Raw genomic sequence first — 25,156 nt, forward strand, 5'->3', positions numbered from 1 at the left:
CCCAGAGTCGTGCACCAGGCCTCTAGTATTTATATATATGTCTCTTTTGTTCATTAGCATTTATGTGAAATATCTTTAAAAATCTCAACTTCAATAAGTATTACTTGGGTTATTGGCTTCTTTACTACTTTACTTATATATGATTTAGTCCATTTCTGACATTTCTCTATGATAGTTCCAACTCAAAATATGGACTGAGCTCAGTAATAAACTTTGATATTTACTCTCCTAATGTATTTGCTCTAAAGCCTTTTCTCTGTGGAATGGAACAAATACTGGGACAAGATGTGGTGCTAAGTCAGTGTTCTGCAGAGAAAAATAGAAATGGACACCCTTAATCAAGCTGCTCAACCCAAAGTGCACGAAAATGCTATTTTTAAAAAACACAAAATAAAATAAAGTGGTACAGGCATAAACTTCTGTGCTTTGTTCTCACATCTCCATATTCCTGTTGGAAATTTCCACTGCATGACCTGTTAACCTCAAATTGAAAGACACATCTAAAACTGGAGTCCTCCCCTACTTATTGTTACCAGTGTCCCCATCCTTGGGTCACTCTATTACTCAGAATAGAAACCTCGCAGTCAGTCATCTTGGGCTCTTCCTTCATCTGCATCTTTCTGTAGCCAATCATTTATGATCCCCGTTTTTTCCTTATACCGAGGGTTGACAACTGGTGGCTCATATGTCTGCACACATCTCTACGTATATATGTATGTGTGTACATACGAATGAATATATATGTACATATGTATGTATGATGTATGTATGTATGTATGTACTGAGTCAGAAGAGCTTTTTTTTTAAAAAAAATTAAATCAGTATACCTTTAGGTGGGACATGCTGATTCAGAAGAGCTTTTTTTTTAAAAAAAAATTAAATCAGTATACCTTTAGGTGGGACATGTACTTTCTAGTTAGTCATTGCCTTATCCTCCTCTATTTCTCCAGTGCTCTTCTTCTGTTTCTCGTTTACAAAGATTAGCTGAATTGCTTAAGAATGAAATGAAATTTTATTTGTGGAAAAATAAGATTGGTAGCATCAAGGTATCCTTTGGTTTGCATTTTCCAGTAATTTGATATAAGTATTGGGGTGATACTTTTTTCTTTGAATATAGAATGAAATCATCATACATTACAAAAATCCAGCAGTTCCAGTCAGAATTTAAATCATGGAAACTCTCCATAGGATCTCAGATTTTGGGGGGAAGAGATTATTATTATTTTTCTAGTAAGACTAATTACTATAAAAAAGAGCATTGGTGAATTGGGGATAGGAAAGAATGCTTTCCTTAGTTTAGGTGGGAATGTTGCCTCCTTTGGAAAAGTCTCTGGAGCTTACCCTGCTGGATGCTCTCAGCTTATTGTCAATTTGGGTAAAGTCCCCAGATGACATCACTTGGGTAAACTCCGAGATTCTATTAATTTGATGGTACCACTATCCTCATAGCTATTCCCCACCTCTTACATATGCCAAGCATATGATTTGTTGGGTTATGTGGTTTGGGTTAAAACAAGGCAGACCTTGCCAACATTTATAAATTTAAGAATAACTTCTATTTTGCCCTCATATACATAGAGCCATAAGTCACTAAAACATCTGGATGAAAACAAAAAACCTCAGCAAAAATATTGGATTAAAATATCTATTTTTTACTGATTTCTTTTGAAAGTCTCAGACAAATGTGTGTATTTGTGGTGCTAAAGTTTGCTGAATTCAAATTTGTACTGGATCAACAAACCACTAATTATCAAGATTTCTGTTTTACATATATAAGTTTGAGCTACTTTAGAAACAAACCAAATATCAACATCTCCAAATCAAATGTGATTCAGAAGAGTTCAATTTTAAATGTGAAGCTTTGGGAATATTTAATCCCATTTATTTAACTTTTAAAAATTTATATATCAGAGTGTATTAAAATTTATGTTCAATAAACTTTAAAAGAGCTCTTTCAATATGTGTCAAGTAAACACTTGATAAAATAAGAAAGCTCTATAGAAGAGTTTAATTGGCAGCTTTTTTTCTTTAGCAGCACATACAACTGATGGCATCCTTTGTTTAGATGAAATATGGTGACACTATATTGTTATGAGGGACTAACTAGGTTCATACATGGAATAATTTACAATGAGGGTAGCATTTAATAAATGCAAAATAAATATCAGCAACCAGAATTGAGCATGGAGCAAAGACATGGTCTTTGAGTAAAAATGCACTATATCAAGAATGACAAGGCCTTAATTATGACACAGTTTTCCAAGGGCTATATTCCGGCTCAGGGGAAGCCATTCTTTTCTACTTACATGGAGGTCACATTTGAAGAAACTGATGGAACAGCTCGTAATTTGGACTCATCACAGTCAAGCTGTAAATCTCGGCAAAGACATTTCACGGGCACAGAACCGACCACTGAATAAAGAGGAGGAAGTAAGACATGAGGACAGTGAGGGACCAGGAACAGGAGGGTAATGGAAAGTAAGAAAAAGCTATGAAAATTATTGAGTACAAAGTCTATCATGTCTTACCTAAGCAATTTGGTCAGTGTTTTAAATTAAGGTTCCAAAGTTTGCTTTTAACTTGACATTACATGGTGCTAGAACATTAAGATATAAAAATATACAGATTTAAATAGCAGACTGCAATTCTCCTTTAATTTTTTAAATTTTTGCAAATGAATGAAATCATCTGCTCTTACCTCCGGAGAAAAGCTAGTCTGAGGGTGTTATGATAGTGTGTGATGGTCTTTAATGTCCACATTAAAGCTGCTACTTAAGAATAAAATGTTTACTGACAATATAATCAAATCTTTAATGGAGGACTAAATCATTTTTAACTATCATGCAGGTGGAGAACTAAATGCTGAGCTATAGTGTTGGTAGATTTTTTTCCCTAAAAAATTCAGGAGTTTTTCAAAGGATTTTAAAGTGATCTTTTGGCTTTTGTAGGGATGTAAGAATATCTAAAATGTTATTTATGGGATTGAATATATTTTTATACAAAGCTATTCTAGTCTTACTAATGGGTGTTGGAAAGAGGGAGAATGGGATATATTCCTTTGGTTATCATGTGGGGCTAGAATGATAGTTTTAAAGATGTGACCCAATATTTCTTAAGTCTACATGAGACTTGCCGTAATGCACGCATATAGCTGTAGAGTAAAATGGGATTATTTCTAGGTATAATAACTACAGTCTGAACCCTGCCTCTATGAGGAGTAGATGATTACTGAGAGCAATGAGGAATGCTCCCCTTCTACATTTACTTTGAAGCCCTGAACTGCATAGCAGAGGTTAAGGTTACAGGCTTCAATGTCGACAGAGAACAGGTAAAGTAGAACAGACTGTGTCCAGATGTCCCAGTGGATCAGCGTCTCCTAACTGTTGCCATATTAAGAGAGGAGCATGTGTAGCTAAGTCAACCAGCTTTCTCCAAGATTTCAGAAGTACAGTGTTTTCTATACAATTACCTATTTTAAAAGTGATAACAGCGAACAACATTTTAAAAGATCAGGACAAACAAACTTTCTATGAGAATTTCCTGCTTGCAGGCTTCAGTTGTGACTTTCACAGTAGAGCTTTCAGAGACTAGAACAGTGATGGCGAACCTTTTGAGCTCGGCGTGTCAGCATTTTGAAAAACCCTAACTTAACTCTGGTGCCGTGTCACATATAGAAATTTTTTGATATTTGCAACCATAGTAAAACAAATCTTTATATTTTTGGTATTTATTTCATATATTTAAATGCCATTTAACAAAGAAAAATCAACCAAAAAAATGAGTTCGCGTGTCACCTCTGACATGCGTGTCATAGGTTCGCCATCACTGGACTAGAACTGTGTCTTAATGGCAGAGTAGAGATTCCCGTGACAAAGCGGGTGGGTGACTGCTCACCAGCACAGTTGGCTGCAGCCTTGGAAATAGGAAGGGTTCTCCTTTGCTCAGATACTGGCTGGTGACAGCTGTACTTCCTCTCCTCCCAAATAACTCTGCAGACACCTTTACAAGATCACGAGAGATCAAGATCATAGCTTAGGATTTGTGTTTTTTGTAAACAGAGACTCTGCCAAGAACTTTTAAACAGCTTTATAGTGGTAAGTGACCGCTCTGGTTATGAGTCTCTGAAAACTGATTCTGTCTCTTCACGTAAAAGCCCTTCCAGCGTGAGTGTGTTTATGTTGTGGGGAAGGAATGGTGAGGTTTTGGCAGGAAGATGAAGGTCCTGGGAGTAAGAGTAAGAAGGGCAGTGAGATTAGCTTAACTCCAGTGGTTATCAAATGGTTATGCTTTTAGATTATGCTAAAATGCTAATTGAAAATATGATAAAAATGGTTTGAACAGGAAATTTCCACTATGTTAAAATAGAAAAGGATGAACAATGTACCAGCTAGTTAGAGAAATTATGGCTGAGTAAAGAATTCTTCCCAGTATGCTTTTAGATTGAAATGCTAAAATGCTAATCGAAAATATGATAAAAATGGTTTGAACAGGAAATTTCCACTATGTTAAAATAGAAAAGGATGAACAATGTACCAGCTAGTTAGAGAAATTATGGCTGAGTAAAGAATTCTTCCCAAATCTCTGTACTTTCTAAATCCCTCAAATGTAAACTTTATTAATACGTTAGTTAACAGTAGACATATGTTTTTTGTGACACTCTTCTTGAGAGGTACACTTTATAAATGTGAGCTTCTCACATTCTGTCATTCAGCCAAAAATGATTATAAGCCCTCCTCAGTTTAATTTCCAATAAATCCTTATAACAATCTCATTCAGATAAAGTGGCACAATAGGAACCTTAATTCAAGTATCATGCCCAAATTTTACACTACACTTTCTATCCCATTTTACATTGCTTGCTTTTAAGTTTTAGAAAGATATTTAATTATTACCACCTCTCCTTGAATTGTCTTTAAAAATAATTAAAAGCATATATTTGTTCTTTACTAAGTACTGATAAAAAATCACCTCTGTATTTTTGATACATCATTTATTGTATAGCTCCATTTCTGTTGTGTAATATTACTTGTGACAAATTTCTCTCAGAGTTCAGGTTCAGGCAAAAATTAATTTCTCTTGCTTACTTGATTGGTTTTCCTTCCATTTGTTTGTTTTTACTTTAGAAACCAGACTATGAAAGCCATGTAGCCTTTTCTCAGTGAAGATTTCCTTATTTTCCTTTTCTACTCCTTTTCCTACTCACCTTTGAACTTTTGTCTTTTATGTTATGTTAATGGTTTAAGTCTGTTAGTAGCCATAGTTTCATTGTGAACTGCCTAAAGCCTTTTGGGAATAGGTGAGATATAAAAAGATTTAATTAAACATTTTTTTTATTTTTTAAATTTATTGATTAAGGTATTACATATGTGTCCTTATCCCCCTATTGCCCCTCCCCACCCCCACACACATTCATGCCCTCACCCCCCTGTTGTCTGTGTTCAATCTCTCCCCCTTATCCCCACCCTCCCCTACCTTCCCTCTGAGGTTTGACAGTCTGATCGATGCTTCTCTGTCTCTGGATCTTATGAAAAGTATACATAAAACAAAAAGAAAAGAAAAACTATGTTTTGAGAAATGTGGCTTAATCCATTGTTATTTTTTTCATTATATTAGCAGTTAAATTATACCTGTTAACTTTTTTCTTTCCCCAAAGCTTTTAGCTTTTCAATGATCTAGTAATTTGGTCTTCTGGGAAACAACGTGAGGCCGAGACAGACTGCTGAGTAGCCTGTGAGACTTGCGGGAAGAATGTACACCCCCTTAAACGGGATTGCTAGTAGTTTTTATTAATCTCATTTGAGTAGTAAAGACAGAAATGTTAAAAATTAAGACAAAAGCTATAATTTACAATTTGTGGTAGAACATAAAGGAAACAAAAATAGTAAAGTACCCCTCCCCACAACTCCTGTTTTTAACTGAGGTTTTTTTGTTTTGTTTTGTTTGTTTAAGTGTTTTTATTGATTTCAGAGAGGAAGGGAGAGGGAGAGAGAGATAGAAACATCAATGATGTGAGAGAATTGGCTGCCTCCTGCACACCCTTTACTGGGGATTGAGCTCACAACACGGGCATATGCCCTTAACTGGAATTGAACCTGGGACCCTTCAGTCCACAGGCTTAGACTCTATCCATTGAGCCAAACCAGCTAGGGCTCAACTGAGGTTTTGAAAAGCTAGAATCAAAATTACAATTCCAAGGTGCAAATTTACATTGGCACAATTTATTAGAATAGACTAAATTTATTTAAAGGAATTGATTTATATAGATCTTCCTCATCTAAAATATTAAAGGCTTAATCCTCAAGGTTATACCCTCCCATACCCCCTCTAGTGTTTTTGTAAGTTTTTGATATATCATTAAACATGGGAGGTTATAATTAATAAGGCCTTTTTCTGTAGCTCTAAAGCATAGTTTAGACCTCAGAAGATTTTTCACTTACAAGATTTAAAATCCAAATAGCTTTATGCTCTTCTATTTTCAGTTTCCTTTATATCAGAGTTTATAGTGACTGTAAAAAGGGGACATATAAAATGGCAACCTTGACTGACAGTCATTTTATTTACAACAATACCTAGTATGATTTATTACTTTTACAGTTAAGATCCCTGAGTCATTTTTATATAAACTTTTCAAATCGAGACTGCATATCTAATAGAGTTTGCAACAGGCAAACTATAATCAGCCTTTTTTTTTAAATGTTGGATCCAACTTTGAAAGACATGGTGTCTCATGAACTCATGGAAAAGGAGACTCAACTCCTCTGGTTACTTACAACATTTCGGTGTTTCTGACTCAAAGAGATATGGGAAGGCCGTTCTGTTATAATTGATAAAATTTTTCTCCATTTGCAAAAACCATCCATTGTTGTCTCCTAAAATAAAAATCAGAGAGCAGAAAAGTTCAAGAACACAGAAATATTCTGGTGTGTTGGGGGAAACAGGTTCTCACTTTAAAATTAATGAGTGATTCTCAAACTGAGTGAGATAAACATTTTCTGGGAACTTGTTACAAATGTGAATTTCTGGGCCCCACTTCTATAGATCCTGATGTTATATGTCAGAGATGGGTCTCCTAATCTCCATATTTAATAGATACAGGAGGTGATTCTTTGGACCATACTTTAAGATACAGTACTTTAGATGTACTGAAACATGACACACTGTTCTTGGCATGTTAATTATGATTCCCTCTATCTTCTTCAATATGAAAACTGATGTTGGAGATGTTTTAACATGGATAGATGGTCATGATAGTTAAAAAAGAAAGGAAACAACAGGCATTATTGAGAGGCAAATGCATATGGATGGTGAGTCACCAAAGGGATAGATTATGAGAGATGTGGCCATTGTATCAGCTGCAATAGTGGATAGTACAGATGAACTCAACCTCCGTTCAACACCTCCTTGCCTGGCATGTTCCTGTAGAGCAGAGGCTGAAAAGCTTACAGCATTTCACAGCTCCTTTATAGCCAGGGTTTGGAGTGCGCTCACTCGTATTTTGGTTGGTAGAAGACACTTGGGGAGCTCAAGTGGAATCTCATGAATGAGAACAAAGTATGTAGTGCATTTTATTCTGAACCCATGCATCTCAGTGTAGTTTAGTTTTGTGGTCTCATTGTAGGAAAGTTGGTGATACTTTTCAGCATTTCTCTGCTTCTCCCATATGGATTCTGGGGATAGACTCAAGAGCCTTCTGAAGCGTTCTGGGATCCAGAATCATCTATTTGTGTCATTGGCTGTCAGGTTTTGAAATTTATGGCATGAAAATGTGTCTTTTTCCTGATTTGGCTGAGTTTGTTGAGTTTTGGCAAGTTTTTACTTTTAAAAACTTGGTTCATATCTTTAGATATAAAAGAGAAAAAATTCCGCCCTAGCTGGTTTGGCTCAGTGGATAGAGCGTCAGCCTGCGGACTGAAGGGTCCCAGGTTAGATTCCGGTCAAGGGCATGTACCTGGGTTGCGGGCACATCCCCAATGGGGGGCGTGCAAGAGGCAGCTGAATCGATGTTTCTCTCTCATCGATGTTTCTAACTCTCTATCCCTCTCCCTCTCTTTTCCTCTCTGTAAAAAATCAATAAAAATATATTTTTTAAAAAAAGAGAAAAAATTCTGTGAGAGATTTTAATTCTCCCATTTTAACAGAGAAATTGAATATTAGCACTTAACATTGAGAGAAATAATATTTAGCAAGTGCCTACTACACTGTACTGGGTACTTTATTTTATCCTCATAATTACTATATTTGGTCATTGTTGTCATCACCATTTACAGATAAAAAACTGATTTTGAGAAGTTTAAGGGTTTCACTAAGAAAAATAATTATTTAAAATAATTAAAGAATTAAAAGTTATTTTATTTTCTAGGCCAAAGAAATTATTTTAACTGTAGAAGTCCAACTTTTGTGTGACATCAGGTTTATTGATTTTAGAGAGAGAGGAAAGGGTGGGTGGGGGAGAGAGAGAGAGAGAGAGAGAGAGAGAGAGAGAGAGAGAGAGAGAAAGATGCTTTTCAATATATTCATTGGTTGATTCTTATATGTGCCCTGTCTGGGGATTGAACCTGCAAACTTTGGTGTATATAGATGACACTCTAACCAACCAAGTTCCACGTTCAGGGCTAAATATTTGATTGTTACTATTTGTTTTCAGTTATCTATTTCATTTCCATTATTGAGGCTCCTACATCAAAATTATGTGAATTACACAAAAATTCATTTATATAACAAACAAGTCATTATTAACTGGAATTTAAACTCATCATTATCATTATTGATGGAATGGGTGAAAATGTTGCAAATCACTAAGGTACTACGAAAAAATCAACTTAAAAATAAATTAATTTTCATAGTAGTGTTATAAACTTTTATACGTGGACAAATCAGAAATAAAATATGTGAGTAAGGTAAATTGCTTGGCTCTTGCTATGTTGAGGCATTGATTATTTTTACAAATAATTTTGTGTGTGTGTCTACAGAATAAGGGTGAAAAGTGGGCTTGCAGGTTTCTGAAGGCCTTAACCCTGCAGGCCGCCAGTGCTGTGGTGCTTTGTAGGAGGAGGAGGTGCACATACATGTTCATGTTCATGTTCCTGACCTCAGAAGACAGCAATGGAAAGTAGGTGTGGCAATGGCACTCCAGAACACAGGGCTATTTCTGTGGGTGGTGCTTGACTGCTGCTATGAAATTCATGAGGAGGAGGTTGGCTGACTGTCAGAACATGTTGATTTCTCTCTGTGTGTGTGTGTGTGTGTGTGTGTGTGTGTTTTATAAAGCAGGCCCTGTATTTAACTGAACTTCCACAAATGAACTATTTCAAATTTGCTGCATTTTTACCATTCACAGTGTGCAGTGATTAAAATCATGGGCTTTGTGCTCTCTCTTAATCCTTTGCCCCCACCATCAACTCTCTTGCCCTTCTTCTATTTTAAGGGATTCATTCTAAGTGGCCTTAGTTGAAACATTTCAGTCCAACAAATCCAAATGATGTAGTTATTATGTTGCTTTTCTTGTCTGTCTCTGTCTCTTTCTTAATCCTCCTCCTTCCTTCTCCTTTTGTACCCTATTTTACCTTTACACCTTCCCCTGCCCCCTCTCTGCCCCCCACACACAGTTCAAAAAAAAAAAAAAAAGGAAAGGAGAACATAAGTGATGTCAGAAAGGAAGTGGGGGATTTAGAATGCAGAAGGAGACAGGACAAACCTGCTTATATTTCCCCAAGTCACAGTATTATGTGTGGAGATCTCTTTTTAAACAACAACATCTTCAAACAAACAAGCTTTTTAGTAATTCTTTTTTGGCTTCCTCTCTGCCTTCCCAAAGCATTTTCTTCCTCCCACAAGAAGGCAGGTCTATAGAACTTAGGGAATGTAGCCAAAACCGCAAAGTTGGAAAGTTAGCATTTTTAAGAAAACAGTTTTTGTGTTTCTATATTTTAAATCCTGTATCTTTATATTTTAAGAATGGATGGGGCAATAAACTGAATGGCTTTTCACACTTTAGCAATAATCCCACTGAAATTTGATCCTTTGATTTTTGATTTGTTTTGAGACATCGTGGGTTACTATAAAGAGCACTGTACTAAGAGAATATTGCTAGGGGATTTGCTTTCCAGTACATATTGGTAGTACTATATGAATAGCATTGTTAAAAATATATACAATGACTAAGCAATATATTTTTTAGCTAAAAATGAATGTAATGTTGCTGGGAATAAAAATTAATGGCATAGATGAATAAAAATCTGGTCTTGCATGCTACATGAACTTAATAGATATTTGCTAATTGAATGAATGAATGGGTAAATGAATGGAAGGATGGACGATGCAGCTCTGTCCTCACAGATACTTAGAGAAAAACCAGTTTCTCTTATGCTACAATAAAATTCTGGAATCTGGGGTACTTACTAAAAACACAGGTTTTCAGGCTCCTCTACCGTGGATTCTGATTTATTTGGTAAGCAGGGGGGCCTACACTTCTATTTTCCATAAGTACCTTAGGTGAGTCTTAGAAGAAGTTTTGGGAGAACTATGTTATGAGATTCACCCCAGTCAGTCTTCTCACGCTGCAGTGGAGGACAGCTAGCTTTGTCAATGGAAAGCTGTCAACCAGAAGCAGCACATTTCTTTTCTCTAGCAGACTTGCTGATGGTCAACAATCAGGTGGTCCAAACAATCCAAATAAGATTAATGCAAGTGGCCTCTAATTTAAGGGCAATTTGCTTATGGCTCTTTTGTTACACTTACTGTAATTGTTTCACACTATGCTTATTTATATAGAGTGTCCCCCCAAAATGTATATACACCCTTTGAATAATTATAAAGGCAGTATTTTCTAAAATACATTACATTTTCAAAATTGAGCTGATGGCTGTTACAGTGTATATACATTTTTTGGGGGGATGGAAATGGGACAGTCCAGCATCTTCTCTCTCTCTTTTCCAGAGTATGCCTGCACCTCTCCTCCCTCTTTTGTCCCTCAAAGTGATACTGTTATACTTAACATAGTTATTAATAACAGGAAAGGAGCAAAGGGAAGGCCACATATCGTAGGCGAGTCATGTGGGCAGCTTCACCAGGAAGCGAAAGCTCTATACTCCCCAAGCAGCCACCAGTCTGTTCCCTGCAGGTCTCTGGGGAAAGGGACTGGACAGGGAGGAAGAGAGACACATGCCCGGTAAAGCTGGGGTGATGTCAGGAAGGTACTTGTCTGTCAGTCACACCTGGGAACAGGTCATTGGCCAGAATAGGTGTGGCCACTGCAAGGGCTTGAAATTTGAGATTTTAATCCCCTGAAAAGAAGTTCGATCTCGGGCTCTTGTGCTCTTGGTGTGTTGTGCTCTCTTGCATTGGTCCACATGGCCCCCACACAGGGGATTCATGGACTGTAACTCACCTAATGCCGAACTGACCGGCTGCAACATGGAACAGAAACGCTGGACACTGGCATTGCTTTTAGCGCTACTGCATCCCCAGCTACACTTCTTCCAGGACTGGATTAAGGGACAGGGGACTTGGGAAACCCAGGGATGTAATTCCACGCCAATAAAATCACTCATCCTCTTGTGATTTTTATCAGGGGAGTCTCAGAAAATTCTTTTTCTTGAGATATCGTAAGGATCCCCCACCCCCACCCCCCAGCACTCAGTGGGGAAAGGGATACCTCAACTTCCCTGTTAACAAAAACACATACATCTCTCCCTCTTTTTCCTAAGCTCCAAGGGCCCTTCTACTACTTCTTTAACTTTCTAAATAAACGTTCCCTTATTTTTTTTTTAAAAGGGGGAAAGTCCAAGTTTCTTGCATGCACTAATTTGTCACGGTGCTATATTAGGCTTTTTCAAGTAGTTTCCCAGGATTCTCCTTGACAGGAGAGTTCTGTGGTAACATATGTGTGAGAAATACTGCATTTTCTCTCCCCACATGGAATTAATAATACATGCCAGTATGATGAAAGGCAGCAAAGACATATCTTTAATTTTGTTTAACCCTTTTAATAAGATGCCACGCAGTTTTGAAAGTGTTTGCTTTTGCGTTTGCACAGGAGAGAGTAAGTCTAGCTCAGTAATTTTCAAAGTGTAGATCCAGGACCAGCAGTTTCACCATTTCTTTTGAACTTCAATGCAAAGCAAATCCTTGGGCTCCACTCTAGAGGCATTGAATCAGAAACTCTGTAAGCAAGGCTCAGCAACCTGCATTTTAACAAGCCCTTCGGCTGATCAGATGCCCGCTAAAGTTTGCAAACCACTGGCCGAGACTAATTAAGCAACTGTCTAGGTGTTCTGAATTGGTGATAAAATTGTTTGCATTGGGAAGTGAATCATTTCATAAGGTTAACAGGTGTGGTATTCACCTGTGGTGTTTGCTAAAATGCAGATTTATGGCGCTCAGGGCTCCACACCTTTCACCAGCCCCCAGGGGACTCTTCTGCAGCTCGTCCTCAGAGTTAGCTTCCCAAATGCTCCCACAGATGTGCAGAGGCCACTCCCCGGTTCCCTGGATGTTTGGATTTTGAAAAATCAAAAGCTGAGGGACTTGTGCCTCTCTCAGCAAGGAGGCCAGAACAAAGGAGGGTGGGATGATACTGTGTGCTAAAATGGTCTCTTATTTAAATGAAGGCATATCCTATTTGTTACAAAGTGTACACATGCTTTATGGATGAATGAATAAATAGGCGGTTAATCTACAAAGTTCAGATGTATGCCAAGCTGAGCATTCCTTGATTCTAAGACATTTACTCAATTCTCAGCACCCATTCTTGGGACACAGTGGAGTATCTTTTTCTCAGAAAGTGCCCTGGGCCATTAGAATAAACCTCTGGATGCTGCCTGACCAGGCAGAGCAATTCATCAAACTAGTTGTATGGAATGTCTCTAGCTTGGAATTACAACAGCAATTTGCTGGGCAGAATGGCTTTACCTCTTCTGGGGATCTTAGGGATACCATTGTAATTAACTAGCTATTAATAGCAAGAAGGAGCAAAGGGAAGGCCCAATATTATAGGTATGTCATTTGGGCAGCTTCATAATGGACTAATGAACTGCTATTAGCCTGATGCTGAACTGGATCCGGAAAGAAAAGTCTGGACACTAGCTCTGCTTCTACTCTACTGAAACCACAACGACACTTCTATAACTGGACTAAGGGAAATGGGACTTTGGAAACCCAGGGAAGTAATTCCACGGAAATAAAAATCACTCATCATCCCATGTGAGTCTCAGAAAATGCTTTCTCTCGAGGTATTATAAGGATCCCACCCCCAGCACCCAGTGGGGGAGCAGACACCTCAATTTCTCCGATAACACTAGGACCTTTGGAAACAACCCTTTGAAGAAATTAAGGGGTATGACATTATTCTGAGCCTATTTTAAAGAAAATTGAGGCCATTTATGCAACTGAATTTTGTGTCCTATCTAGTGGAAAGTGTCCTGAGATGAAAAATCCTTGTGGAGTTAACCCAAATATCATTTGAGCATTGTTGGATAAACAGATAAATAAATCTGAGGTCAAAACATATTTATAGAAAAGTCAAGGGTTCAGCTACTTAAGTATTTCCAATGCTATCTTGAGAATGATAAATAGAAAAGCAATCATTTTTGCACACACAATGCATGGTTGTATATTAACACATTGCGTACCGCATAGAAATCTCTAAGACATACGCCAGGGACCACACGTTTTTGGGCAAACTGCACGTTATTTAAATCATCATGATGCACTTTAGGTGTTGTTTTTCAATAATTATAACATTTTTATTTACAAAAACAATTAAACAATTAAAGCTCCTAGTACTTTTTTAACGTATGGTACTGTGTAAATATGGTACTGAAAACATTTTCCTCTATGAAGAGGGACCAAACAAAATTTACCTAAGTATCTAGATTCGCTCCTTTTTCCATGGGCGTGAAAAACGAGAACACTCATGAGCGGTCCTTAACAGATGGCTCGCGAAACACGAGAAAACTCCTGAGCAATATGAAATGTGTTAACACACATAGTTAATGATCCATGCCCCTTTCCTCCTGTATTTTAACCTTAAAAAAGACAAGCCAGCAACTTTAATGCAATATTCTAAAATGTGAACAGCTAAGTTCTACATCAAACTGCCATCATTCTGATAGTAGTATAAAAAGCTGTACTTAGGAAATAAAGGAATATTTAGTGTTTCAGAATTTTAAATGCAGTCCCAATTAACAATTAAAAGAATCACTGAATATACTTGAAACATTCGTATAATTCCATATATATATCTACACTAATAAAAGAGAAACATGCAAATTGACCATCCCTCTGCTATGCCCAGCAGCCAATCAGAACGAGTATGCAAATTCACCCAAAAAAATGGCGGTTAATTTGCATACACAGGCACAGAGTGAAGACTGAAGACAGCGTAGAAGGAAGCCAAGCACTGCAGAAGGGAGTGAAGCTGCGGAGAAGGGAGGGAGCTGAGACAGCGGACATGGGAGTGGAGCCGAGGCAGCAGACACGGGAGTGGAGCCGAGGCAGCAGAGATGGGAGGGAGTGAGGCAGCTTCCTGTTTTGCTCTGGCCACAAGAAGCCCTATTCTTGCAGGAATCTTCCTGCAACGGGCCTGTAGTATATATATATAATCACTATTGCACTGATCAATAAATGCTGCATATCTAATTCTCATAGCTTAGTAAGTGCCAAGCCAGGGACAGGAACATATTTTGGGGCATTAACAAAGTTTTTCTCCCCTTGAATTCCTTGCACTATCTGCCCTTTTTCCTGTAAGTGGAAAGCTAAAGTTTTCCACTTTCGTTGCCTTGGGAAATGGATGATGCAGAAGCTTGCAGATAAGAAAGGAGTCAAATTCTTAGTATGTGCTTTTCAAAGGCCTAGGTTTGAGCATTGCTAATAGATTTGGAAGAAAGAAAAAAAGAAAAAAAGAAAAGTGGGCTTTGCTATTTCTAGGCTAGACAAGAAGTGAGGGAGAGTGGAAGGGTCTTCTTTTCCCTCCTTCTCCCTGGGCTGAATCTGGGGGAAACCAGAAACTCTAACCTCATTACATCTGCAAGACTCTATTTCCAAATACAGTCCATTCTAAGGGTCTGGGGAGACATGAATATTTAGCGGATACTAATCTACTGCACCGCCCAAAATGTATTAGAAGAGGTTTCCACTTCCCCTATGGATTACAGACATACTAACATGGAAACAGAGAGCCACTTCGATTCCAGTCAAGGGCACATGCCTGGGTTGCAAGCTTGATCCCCAGTATGGGGTGTGCAGGAGGCAACCCATCAATGATTCTCTCATCATTGATGTTTCTATCTTTCACTCTCTCTTCCTCTCTGAAATCAATAAAAATATCCTAATATATAAAATCCCAGGGTTCGTAATGTCCAAAACAACCGAAAGGCTCAACTGACTGGAAGTCAGTCCTGTAGTCAGTACTGGGTTGCTGTCGCGACTCAGCACTGACTGCCGCCACTGTGGGGCATGGTGACCCAGCACTGACTGCTGATGGGGCTGCAGATCAGGCTTGGAGAGAAGTCTGGAGAGAGAAGCGGGGTCTGATCCATAGCCTCCGTGGCAGCTGTTGACCAGCCCTTGCCTCTCTCTTTCTCTCCGGGCCTGGCCAGCAGTTGCACCTCTCTTTTTCTCCGGCCTCTGCGGGGGCTGCTGATCAGCCCCACCTCTCTGATCTGGCCCAGAGATAGGCCCAGAGATGCTGACTGGCATAGAAACCGACCAATCAGAACCTAATCTGGGTGAAGTGTGAAGGCAGAACCTAAGGTGGGGGCTGAGGAGGGGTTTTAAGGGCAATAGCTGTTTGGTGTAAGGTGTAAGAAAACGGTTCAATTTTTTAATGACTGGTTTGGCAGTATAGTGCATGTGGCTGGCTATCAGTCCAGATATAGGGATTATGTATTTTTGTCTGCCAAGAGCATCTCCTCTTGCTGAAAAAGGCTTTTCCCCCCATTTAAGCAATCCTATCCTATATAATCTATTTATACTAATAAAAGGATAATATGCTAATTAGACTGGGTTGACTGGCCATCTTCCGGATGTCCAATTCCTTCTGGACAAAGCCATGGTGGTGGGGGCCAAGGCAGATGCAGTTAGGGGCGATCAGGCTGGCAGGAGAGGGCCACTGGGGGCGAGATCAGACAGGCCGGGGGGGGGAGTTGGGGGGGAGATCAGGCCAGCAGGGGAGGGCAGTTCGGGGCAATCAAGCAGGTAGCAGGTAGGCAGGCAGGTGAGCAGTTAGGAGCCAGCGGTTCCAGATTGCGAGAGGGATATCTGACTGCCGGTTTAGGCCCGATCCCACAGGGAGTCGGACATCTGCCAAGGAGTCCCCGATTGGAGAGGGTGCAGGCTGGGCTGAGGGAAACCCCCCCTCTGTGCACAAATTTTGTGCATCAGGCCACTAGTTTAACTATAAAATCAAGAGTGTAGAAAACTCATTCCTTCAGATAGTAGCTACTGTTTCAATAAGATAGTAAATACACAAACCATGGTTATTCCTAGAAGTACTTAACTTGTTTAACAGACAGGAAAAAAGTCCTGCAGCTGGAGACTCTGAGTCACCAAGAGTCAACATTAAAGTTTGTGGGAAAAGCAATGATAACAGCAACTGTGGTAGAATTTGCAAACGTGGCTTCAAATGTTGCCCTCCCTTAACCCAAGCCCCTTGCAGTGTGACTTTGCAGCTTCTCTCAGCGGGAGGAAGGATCCCTCTCACTTCCTGAAACAAGTCTGGCCTGCGGACTTGCCTCAGTAAGGATTGTGGTGGAAATGCCATGCGACATTTCTGAGCGGAGGTTTCAGGAGGCCTTGCAGACTTTCACTTCACTCCTGGGTGTCATGTGTCTACCCTGAGAACAAGCCCGCTTAACCTGCGGGCGGACCAGAGCTGAGTCACCGGCTGTCTCAGCCAAGGTCCCAGGCATGACAACAAAGCTGATGTGCAGGAAACTGCATGGCTGCTCTCAGACAAACCCAGCTGAGTGCTGACCCACACAATCGCTAGCTAAATAAATGGCTACTGCTTAAGACACCAAGTTTGTAATCGAGTTATAGCTGACTCACACACCAGCTAACATTTAGTGAGCGCTAATTATATGCTAGATATCCTGCTAAACATCTTTAGACACATTATCTTACTGAATCCTCTTAACATCCCATGGATACAAATACTCTTATTATTCCTACTTTGCATAAAGAAAACAGTCATTTTTACCCTCCTTATAGGCAGGATTCAGGCCCAGGCCTCCCAAGCCTGATCTCTACACTCCAATGCTTCCATCCGAATGTGCTGGTTGGTGAATCTTGAGAAACTTGCATAACTTTAAGGACTGTTACTTTTGTTATTTGGTCTCTCACTAAGGCAAGAGTTCCTACTCCTTTCTCACGGAGAAATTACTTTTGGAGGTGAATTGGCTGCTCCTACCAGGTTCCCTTCCCTACTTCCTGCTGCCATTTCTATTGGCTAGGAGCTCGCAGTCACTCTCCCCATCTGAACTGCAAGCAGGAGGAAGGGGACGTTGGCAGGGAGCAGACACTTTCATCTTAGTTTTAAAAAATTTTGTGTAGCATTCAATTATTTTAACAAGATGATCTATCTATCATCTATCTATCTATCTATCTATCTATCTATCTATCTATCTATCCATCCATCCATCCATCCATCCATCCATCCATCCATTCATCCATCCACCTACCTACCTACCTCCCTCCCTCCCTACCTACCTACCTACCTATCCATCTATCTATAGAAAAGAACACATATATAAGCATTTAAATCAAAGGTTACTATAGCTTAAGCTCAGCAGTTTACTTGCTTACTCTTGAGTTACTGCCACCATCTAGAGACAGCATTCCAAGAAGTTTAATTTCTTCAAGGGGGCACATTAAAAAGTCTACGATACTAGAGGGACTGATAACAGCAAGGCCTCTTCAGTGTAACAGTTCGTTATGCAGCACTTAACAATTGTTGTGCGATGTCTTTGTCTTCCCCAAATAGTACCTTGTTTTCCCATGAGTGAGAAATCGCATTATTTTACATTATTAACCAAAGCTCATTTTCTCACTGTCGGATCTAGCCAATTCAAGTTCTTTTACACATTTGTGTTTTTGAAGCTTCAGACATTTGAAGAAAGTCCTGACAGCCTTGTTTGCCCAGGTATACTAATTGGCCAGAAGCTTTATAGCAGCGGTTCTCAACCTGTGAGTTGCAACCCCTTTGGCAGTCGAACGACCCTTTCATAGGGGTCGCCTAAGACCATCTTGCATATCAGATATTTACATTACGATTCATAACAGTAGCAACATTACAGTTATGAAGTAGCAACGAAAATAATTTTATGGTTGGGTCACAACATGAGGAACTATATTTAAAGGGCCAGAAGGTTGAGAACCACTGCTTTATAGGGTCATAAATATGGTTGTTAAATAGTAGGTAAGCTGGACTTAGTGTGTTTTTTTCTTTTTTAGGAGGTCTCATTTTTCCTTCATAACTGCAGTAAGCAAAAGATAAGAGCAGAAACACTATACACGTGCCTGCTATATGCCTGTATACTTACAATCTTTTACATTTAATCTTCCCAAATTCTTTTAGTTTAGATACAATTTTTGAACCCTTTTATCACATGAGGAGACTGAGGCTAAGAGAGGGTAAGAAACATTCTCAAGTATGCATATTGGTTATTGTATTCAGGTTCAAACTAGGCAGTCTGGCTCCCGTGCTCATATTCTCAATTTCTATTCCATTCCACCTCCAAGAGAGTAACCAGGCAGGTTCTCGCATTAAAAAATTTACTATGTGCACAATCACCACTTTCCTGAAATATTGGCTGTGATACTAATATATAGAAAATAATGGATTTTTTTTAAAGGGAGGGTTGAGTGGCATCAACCACTTTATTTATTTTTTTTTAATATATTTGTATTGACTTTAGAGAGGAAGGGAGAGAGAGAAACATCAATGGTGAGAGAGAATCATTAATCGGCTGCCTCCTGCATGCCCCACACTGGGGATTGAGCCTGCAACCCAGGCATGTGCCCTTGACCGGAATCGAATCTGCAGACCGATGCTCTATCCACTGAGCCAAACCAACTAGGGCAAGAATGGATATTTTAAGCTAATGAAATAAATGTAAGATTTTCTTAAGTGACATATATTTTGTATTTCTCTGTAGTTTTCTCTCTGCCCATTTCTATTTTTGTTACAAGAGGTCTCAGGACTTCATGGTCAGTCAGGCCGTTGGCCTCAGATTCTTGCTGTGACTACAGGCGCTTCACTCACCACAGTTTTCTTCATCGGCCTGGTTCCCACAGTCATCCACGCTGTTACAATGAAGATACTGAGGCAAGCACTTGGTGATGTTCCCACAAGAGAAATAGCCGAGGGAGCACTTGACCTCCTGTCCACCCCCATGAGAAACTGTGATGAAGAAAGTGGAGACAAGGTTAATATGAAGGCATTGCAAAAAAGTGGTCCCCCAATAGTTTATAACCATTTGGTCTTCTCCCCCTGGTGTTTCCCTCTATGTGGCATCCTCACCTTGCTTCCTAGCATCTATTTTCCAAGAACCTCCACTCCAGTAGAATGACCTTTCCCACGTCCTCCGAAGATGCCAGGATTCTCCTCTCTTTGCATGCTCCTTCCCACCTGGAATGCCCTTCCCAGCCCTCTTTTTTTCTCTCTATGAAATGCCTGCCAATCTTTTATAGTTTAGTTCAACTCTCCTCTTTCAAAATTGTTTTAGCCAGTCATTTGAACAAATCAGGAATTTATTGCATTCTTACTACCAGCTCAGAATCAAGGCTGGTCTGGGACTAGAGGGAGGAAGAGATAGAGGAGATAGGAATGCACATGCCCTGTGCTCTTCTATATACTCTCCTAAGTGTGAGGCCCTGTGCCTATAGCGCTGAATGAAACAGAGTTCCTGCTTTTTCCAGATTGGCTTTTTTTTCCACCTAGCAACATGTATTTAAGGTTCCTACATTTCTTTCATGGCTTAGTACCTCCTTTGTATTTAGTGCTGAATAATATTCCATTATCTGTACCATAGTTTATTTATCCATTTACCTACTGAAGAACATCTTGGTTGTGTCCAAGTTTTGGTAATTATTATTTTTTGTTAATCCTCACCTGAGGATATTTTTCTCATTACTTTTTAGAGAGAGTGGAAGGTAGAGAGGGAGGGGGAGGAGAGAGAGAGAGAGAGAAAGTGAGACACATTGATGTCAGAGACATATTGCCTCATTTTTAGGGATCAAACCTGCAACCTAGGTACGTGCCCTTGATTGGGAATGGAACCCTCGAGCCTTTGGTGTGCAGGCAGATGCTCTAACCACTTAGCAACATGGGCCAGGGCCAAGTTTTGGTGATTATGAATAAAACTGCTGTAAATATCCCTGTGCAGGTCTTTGTGAGGGCATAAGTTAACTATGCCATTTTAAAAGATTTATATAATTTCAAAGGTTATTATAGACTCCAGTATAATTCTGTTGCTTATTATCCTTACCAAGTTTGTAAATCTTTATCATATTCTAGAATAATTGTCAATCATAAAGAAAGAAAAGCAGAATAGTTTGAACAGTCAATAAAGCTTATTATGTAAAAATCTATTTGTGGTCTATCATTAACTCAGGAGAAGAATAAAAGTGACTATTTCCTTGATAAGGTACAGTGGACATTTTAATAAAAGAGCAAATGACATTTTTATTGAAAAGCAATTTATGTCAGGTTAGAGCACATAATCTGATAAAGGAGAGAGTAAAATATGTGTTATAGTGAGCTGTGTTGTAAATAGTTTTCTCACATGTGAAATTATTTTAAAATTATTTATCAATATTTTTTCAACAAATTCCCCAAAGCAAAGTCAAAACAAAAAATTTTTATATCACAGGACATGACTGGTAGAACATCATACATTTCAGAAACCTCAATGTATATACATGTAAATAAATTGACTTGCATTGGGACTGGATTTTTATATATTTATTGAGATATAAAGATATAAATTATCAGAAAAATTCTTTGATGAATTGTCCTCCTTCAGCCACATTTATTGTTTGAAGAGGTTTTAACTAGACATCTAGGTATATTCATTGATATGGGGGTATCCCTGCTACCAGGCCATCTCAGTGGACAGAATAGAAATACATGCATAGTAATTCATACATACACACATTTACTTCTGTGTTTCTCTCTCTATAGACCTCTAGATACAAAAACTATGATTTCAAATACAACTCCTAGCCAACACTATAAAGTTCAGTCTAGTTTTCTCTCTTTACAATATTGGTAACTCCCTTCTCTAACAATGAGAAACCAGTTTTCTAAAACTCTTATAGTTATTACCTTTACAAATCCATTTCTGCATGGATGCCCTCCTCAACCCCATTCAGCTCTGACGCCCTACACTGGACATCTTTCTGAAGTGAGCATTCTCCTTGCCCTCTTTGGGATCTGATACACTGTGCCAGGCTCTCTCTGTGGACACCCTCCTCACCCCAGTGGGGCTCCAAAATTCCGCATCCCAGCACAGATGAATACCTTTTTTTTAAAAAAATATATTTTTATTGATTTCAGAAAGGAAGGGAGAGGGAGAGAGAGAGATGGAAACATCCATGATGAGAGAGAATCATTGATCCTCTGCCTTCTGTACGCCCCCTACTGAGGATCAAGCCTGCAACCTCGTCATATGCCCTTGACTGGAATCAAACCTGGGACCCTTCAGTCCACAGGCTGACGCTCTATCCACTGAGCCAAACCAGCTAGGGCTGAATGTCTTTTTCTTATTTGCCGAATGGCTTTAAGATTCAACTATTCAGTAAGAGAAGTGGTGGAGTAAGGGGCCAGTAAGTGATGTTAATAGGAACATTTTGGAGAAGTTGAAGGGGATGAGTATATGCCACCCTAAAATATACCACTGTGGCATAAAGATTATTTTGAACTGAAGGCAATTGAGAAAAGGCAGACATTGGGAGAGCTCTCTGCCTTCCCTCATCTACCTAAGAGTAGAGCATACATTCCCTTTTGTGAAGGTGTTTCCCTCTTCTCTCCCATACCAGGAGAGCAACCCTTATCACTGGGGATGGAAAGCTGGCATTGGGATGCATCTGAACAAACCAACTTTACTTAAATAACATTTTAAAATATTTTTATTGATTTCAGAGAGGAAGGGAGAGGGAGAGAGAGATGGATACATCAATGATTGGCTGCCTCCGGCACACCCACACTGAGGATCGAGCCCAAAACTGGGCATATACCCTGACCTGGAATTGAATCTTGACCTCTTGGTTCATAGGTCAACGCTCAATCATTGAGCCATGCCAGCCAGGCCTTAAATAACATTTTTATTCCATTGGTTTCCTATATGTTTACCTTCCCGCAAGAAGCCCAAACCTCTCTTTCTTTTGTCTAGTCACTTCACAACTTGTTACCCTTTGCTAAAATGATATATAAGCCCTCAAGCCTAACTGCCTCTTTTGAGTTCTCATTTCTTTTCTGAGGAAACTCTGTGTATGTGATATTTTAAATATTCATATCCATAAAATTATAGACTTTCCACCTGTTAATTTGTCTTTGTTAGTTCAGTTTGTGAGCCTTAGTTACAGAATATAAGGGCATACAGGAACATTTTTCTTCCCTCTTCCCTGACAAATTCAAAATCTAAAGACGTGGAAAAACGTTTTTTCTCTCTACACAATGATTTGTCATGAAGCTATGTCATTAAGAAAAATTATTAGCCATATTATTACAGCACTAATAAGTAGAAAAAATGATATTGAGCAACTCTGGCAAAGTTGCCCCCAGAGTTACATAAGAAATAGTTCATAGTGCAGCAAGTAAACATGCTGTAGGCATGTAGCCAGCTAACCACTGCCCGAACGCTGTTTTTGTCCTGCGCTAACCTACATATTTCAGTGGTTGACAATTTTAAATGGGAGAGAGAAAAGAGAGTTTATATTTCAAGGCAGATTATCTTTACTAGACTAACACTTACAAAATCTCTGTGGCTTGCGTGCTAATGGGAATTCATCTTTTTCTACCTCCCAGTAGTTTCCAGACTCCCTGGCTGCAGCCTTGTCTGGGCCTAGATTTCCAGATCTAAATTTCTTAGATCTTTCTCATGAAGATCTTTAGCCCTTTTCCAACATATTAGAATAGCCATACCTCAGGGCCCATAACTGCTTTATAAGGCATCAGAAATTATAAAGAACAACTGAAACTTTCCCCAGTAAGTTTATCCAAAGGATCACAATGTATGGCACCATTAGAATATGAGATGGAATACAAAAATATATTGTAATTGAAATTAATTTTTTATTGTGGCAAAATGTAAATGACAAAATTTTAACACATCGTGAGTGCATACTTTAATGGCATTAAGTACATTCACATTGTTGTGCAACCATCACTACTGTCCGTTTACAGAACTTTTCCATCATCCTAAATTGAAAAAGAAAATAATTAGATGCCAGGAAATTTGTGGCAATGCCTTAACCATATATGTGCTGTGTAAGCCTGAGGGACTCTTCCATCCTTGGCAAAGGGAGTGCTAAGCTTCTCCCCTTTCATACACTAGAAAAACATCTTGGATGACATAATCCCTTGGATGCAAAGCTACCATGGTTACTATTTCACTTTAAAAGATGTATTCATACATTAAATAAATTCATACAGCTAAATAGGAGAATAGCTGTTCTCATATGACTACCTTACTGAGCAAATTATATTTTATTGAGTCTTTATAGTTCTTCCACTTTATATAAAACTAGAGGCCCGGTGCACAAATTCGTTCAAGAGTAGACCTTCCTCCCCCTGGCTGCCAACACCATCTTCTCTCTGGCACCCAGGACCTGGGCTTCTCTTGCAGCCCTGGCTTTGTCCAGAAGGTCATCTGGAAGAATGTCTGGTCTAATTAGCATATTAAGCTTTTATTGTTATAGATATGTTTTATTGTGGTAAGAACACTTCACATGTGATATATCCTCTTAACAAATTTTCAAGTGTACAATACAGTATTGTTATCTACAGGCACAATGTTGCACAGCAGATCTCTATAACTTATTCATCTTGCATAACTGAAATTATTTACCTGTTGATTAGCAACCTCTCATTTCCCCCAGCTCCCAGCCCCTGGAACCCAATATCCTACTCTCTGCTTTCATGAATTTGACTGTTTTAAATAACTCCTATAAGTAGAATCATGAAGTATTGTCCTTCTGTAATTAGCTTATTTCATTTAGCATAATGTCCTCAAGGCTCATCCATGTTCTCATATAAGGCAGAATTTCTTTTGCAAAAGGGTATTGGTATTTGAATGTGAGGGATCACTGTTTGCATTAGATAGGATTCTTTAAGTGTGGTTGGTATGCCAATTTTTGAATAGTTTTGTATCTGAATTGGCATACATCTGGGCCTATAAAGGCTGCAAGTTGGATACTCCAATAACAAAATTGGTAAGAACAGACCTAGACTTATTCAGAGCATTGAACCTCAATAATTTAGTAACTGTATTTGATAACTAAGGTTGAAACAGAGTGTGTAGTGCTGAGAACATGTGTCATTGTTTACTGACCAGCCAGTATGTAATGCTTAACAACCCGTGGGAGAGCCCCATGTTCTCATGCAAAATTCTACATATGTATAGGGAGTTGATTTGTTATATAACCAAGAGTCACGAGGTGAAAGAGGAAGAAGCTAAGCCCATGAGGTTTCTGTGTTGTTCTTTGCATGTGTTCTTAGTATGTCTCCAGTGTTGTGAGTGCAGATAGAGTCAGAGAAAAGATAGGAGATACTCAAACTCCATTGCAATATGTATTATGATTGTGGCCCTGTCAGATGGAAGGAATAAGAAAAGAATGAGAATTTAATGTGACAGTGAAGAGATTAATGAAGGAAGTTGGCCACAACTTTATTTGGGCACAGAACTCTGCCTAGTCAAATTAGGACATAAAATAAAAAAGTTATAAATAAAAGGCAAAGATATGACAGAAAAAATTGTGAAAGATGCTGAAATGGGCACAAAAGATAAGGTTCCTTGGGCCAGGTTATCTCCACCTTATATTGTCTTTGAGCTATTTCACAGCTCTAGTTTGTAGAATATTTATAGTACTGATAAACGGAGTGGATCCAGAGACATTGAAGCATGGAACAGAGTGAGGAATCTTGGAGGGAAGGCGA

The 25,156-nt window shown here is 39.0% G+C and overlaps 1 protein-coding gene across 4 annotated transcripts in view; it reads right to left on the minus strand.

The window, feature by feature from the left end:
• RXFP1 (relaxin/insulin-like family peptide receptor 1) overlaps positions 1-25,156 on the minus strand; it is a 91,036-nt gene that overhangs the window by 32,354 nt on the left and 33,526 nt on the right. The window contains exons 2-4 of one of the 4 annotated variants that reach the window (XM_014535009.1): positions 19,238-19,399; positions 6,771-6,869; positions 2,307-2,412 (exon numbers count right to left, since the gene is read on the minus strand). In XM_014535009.1, the coding sequence (XP_014390495.1) occupies positions 2,307-2,412; positions 6,771-6,843 (179 nt within the window). In that variant the 5' untranslated portion in view covers positions 6,844-6,869; positions 19,238-19,399. Of the gene's footprint in view, positions 1-2,306; positions 2,413-6,770; positions 6,870-19,237; positions 19,400-25,156 lie in introns of those variants that run through there. The other 3 variants (XM_014535008.1, XM_014535010.1, XM_014535011.1) reach the window with 3 other exon arrangements.

This window comes from Myotis brandtii, unplaced genomic scaffold, assembly GCF_000412655.1.
Source record: "Myotis brandtii unplaced genomic scaffold, ASM41265v1 scaffold136, whole genome shotgun sequence".
NCBI classification, from domain to species: Eukaryota; Metazoa; Chordata; class Mammalia; order Chiroptera; family Vespertilionidae; genus Myotis; species Myotis brandtii.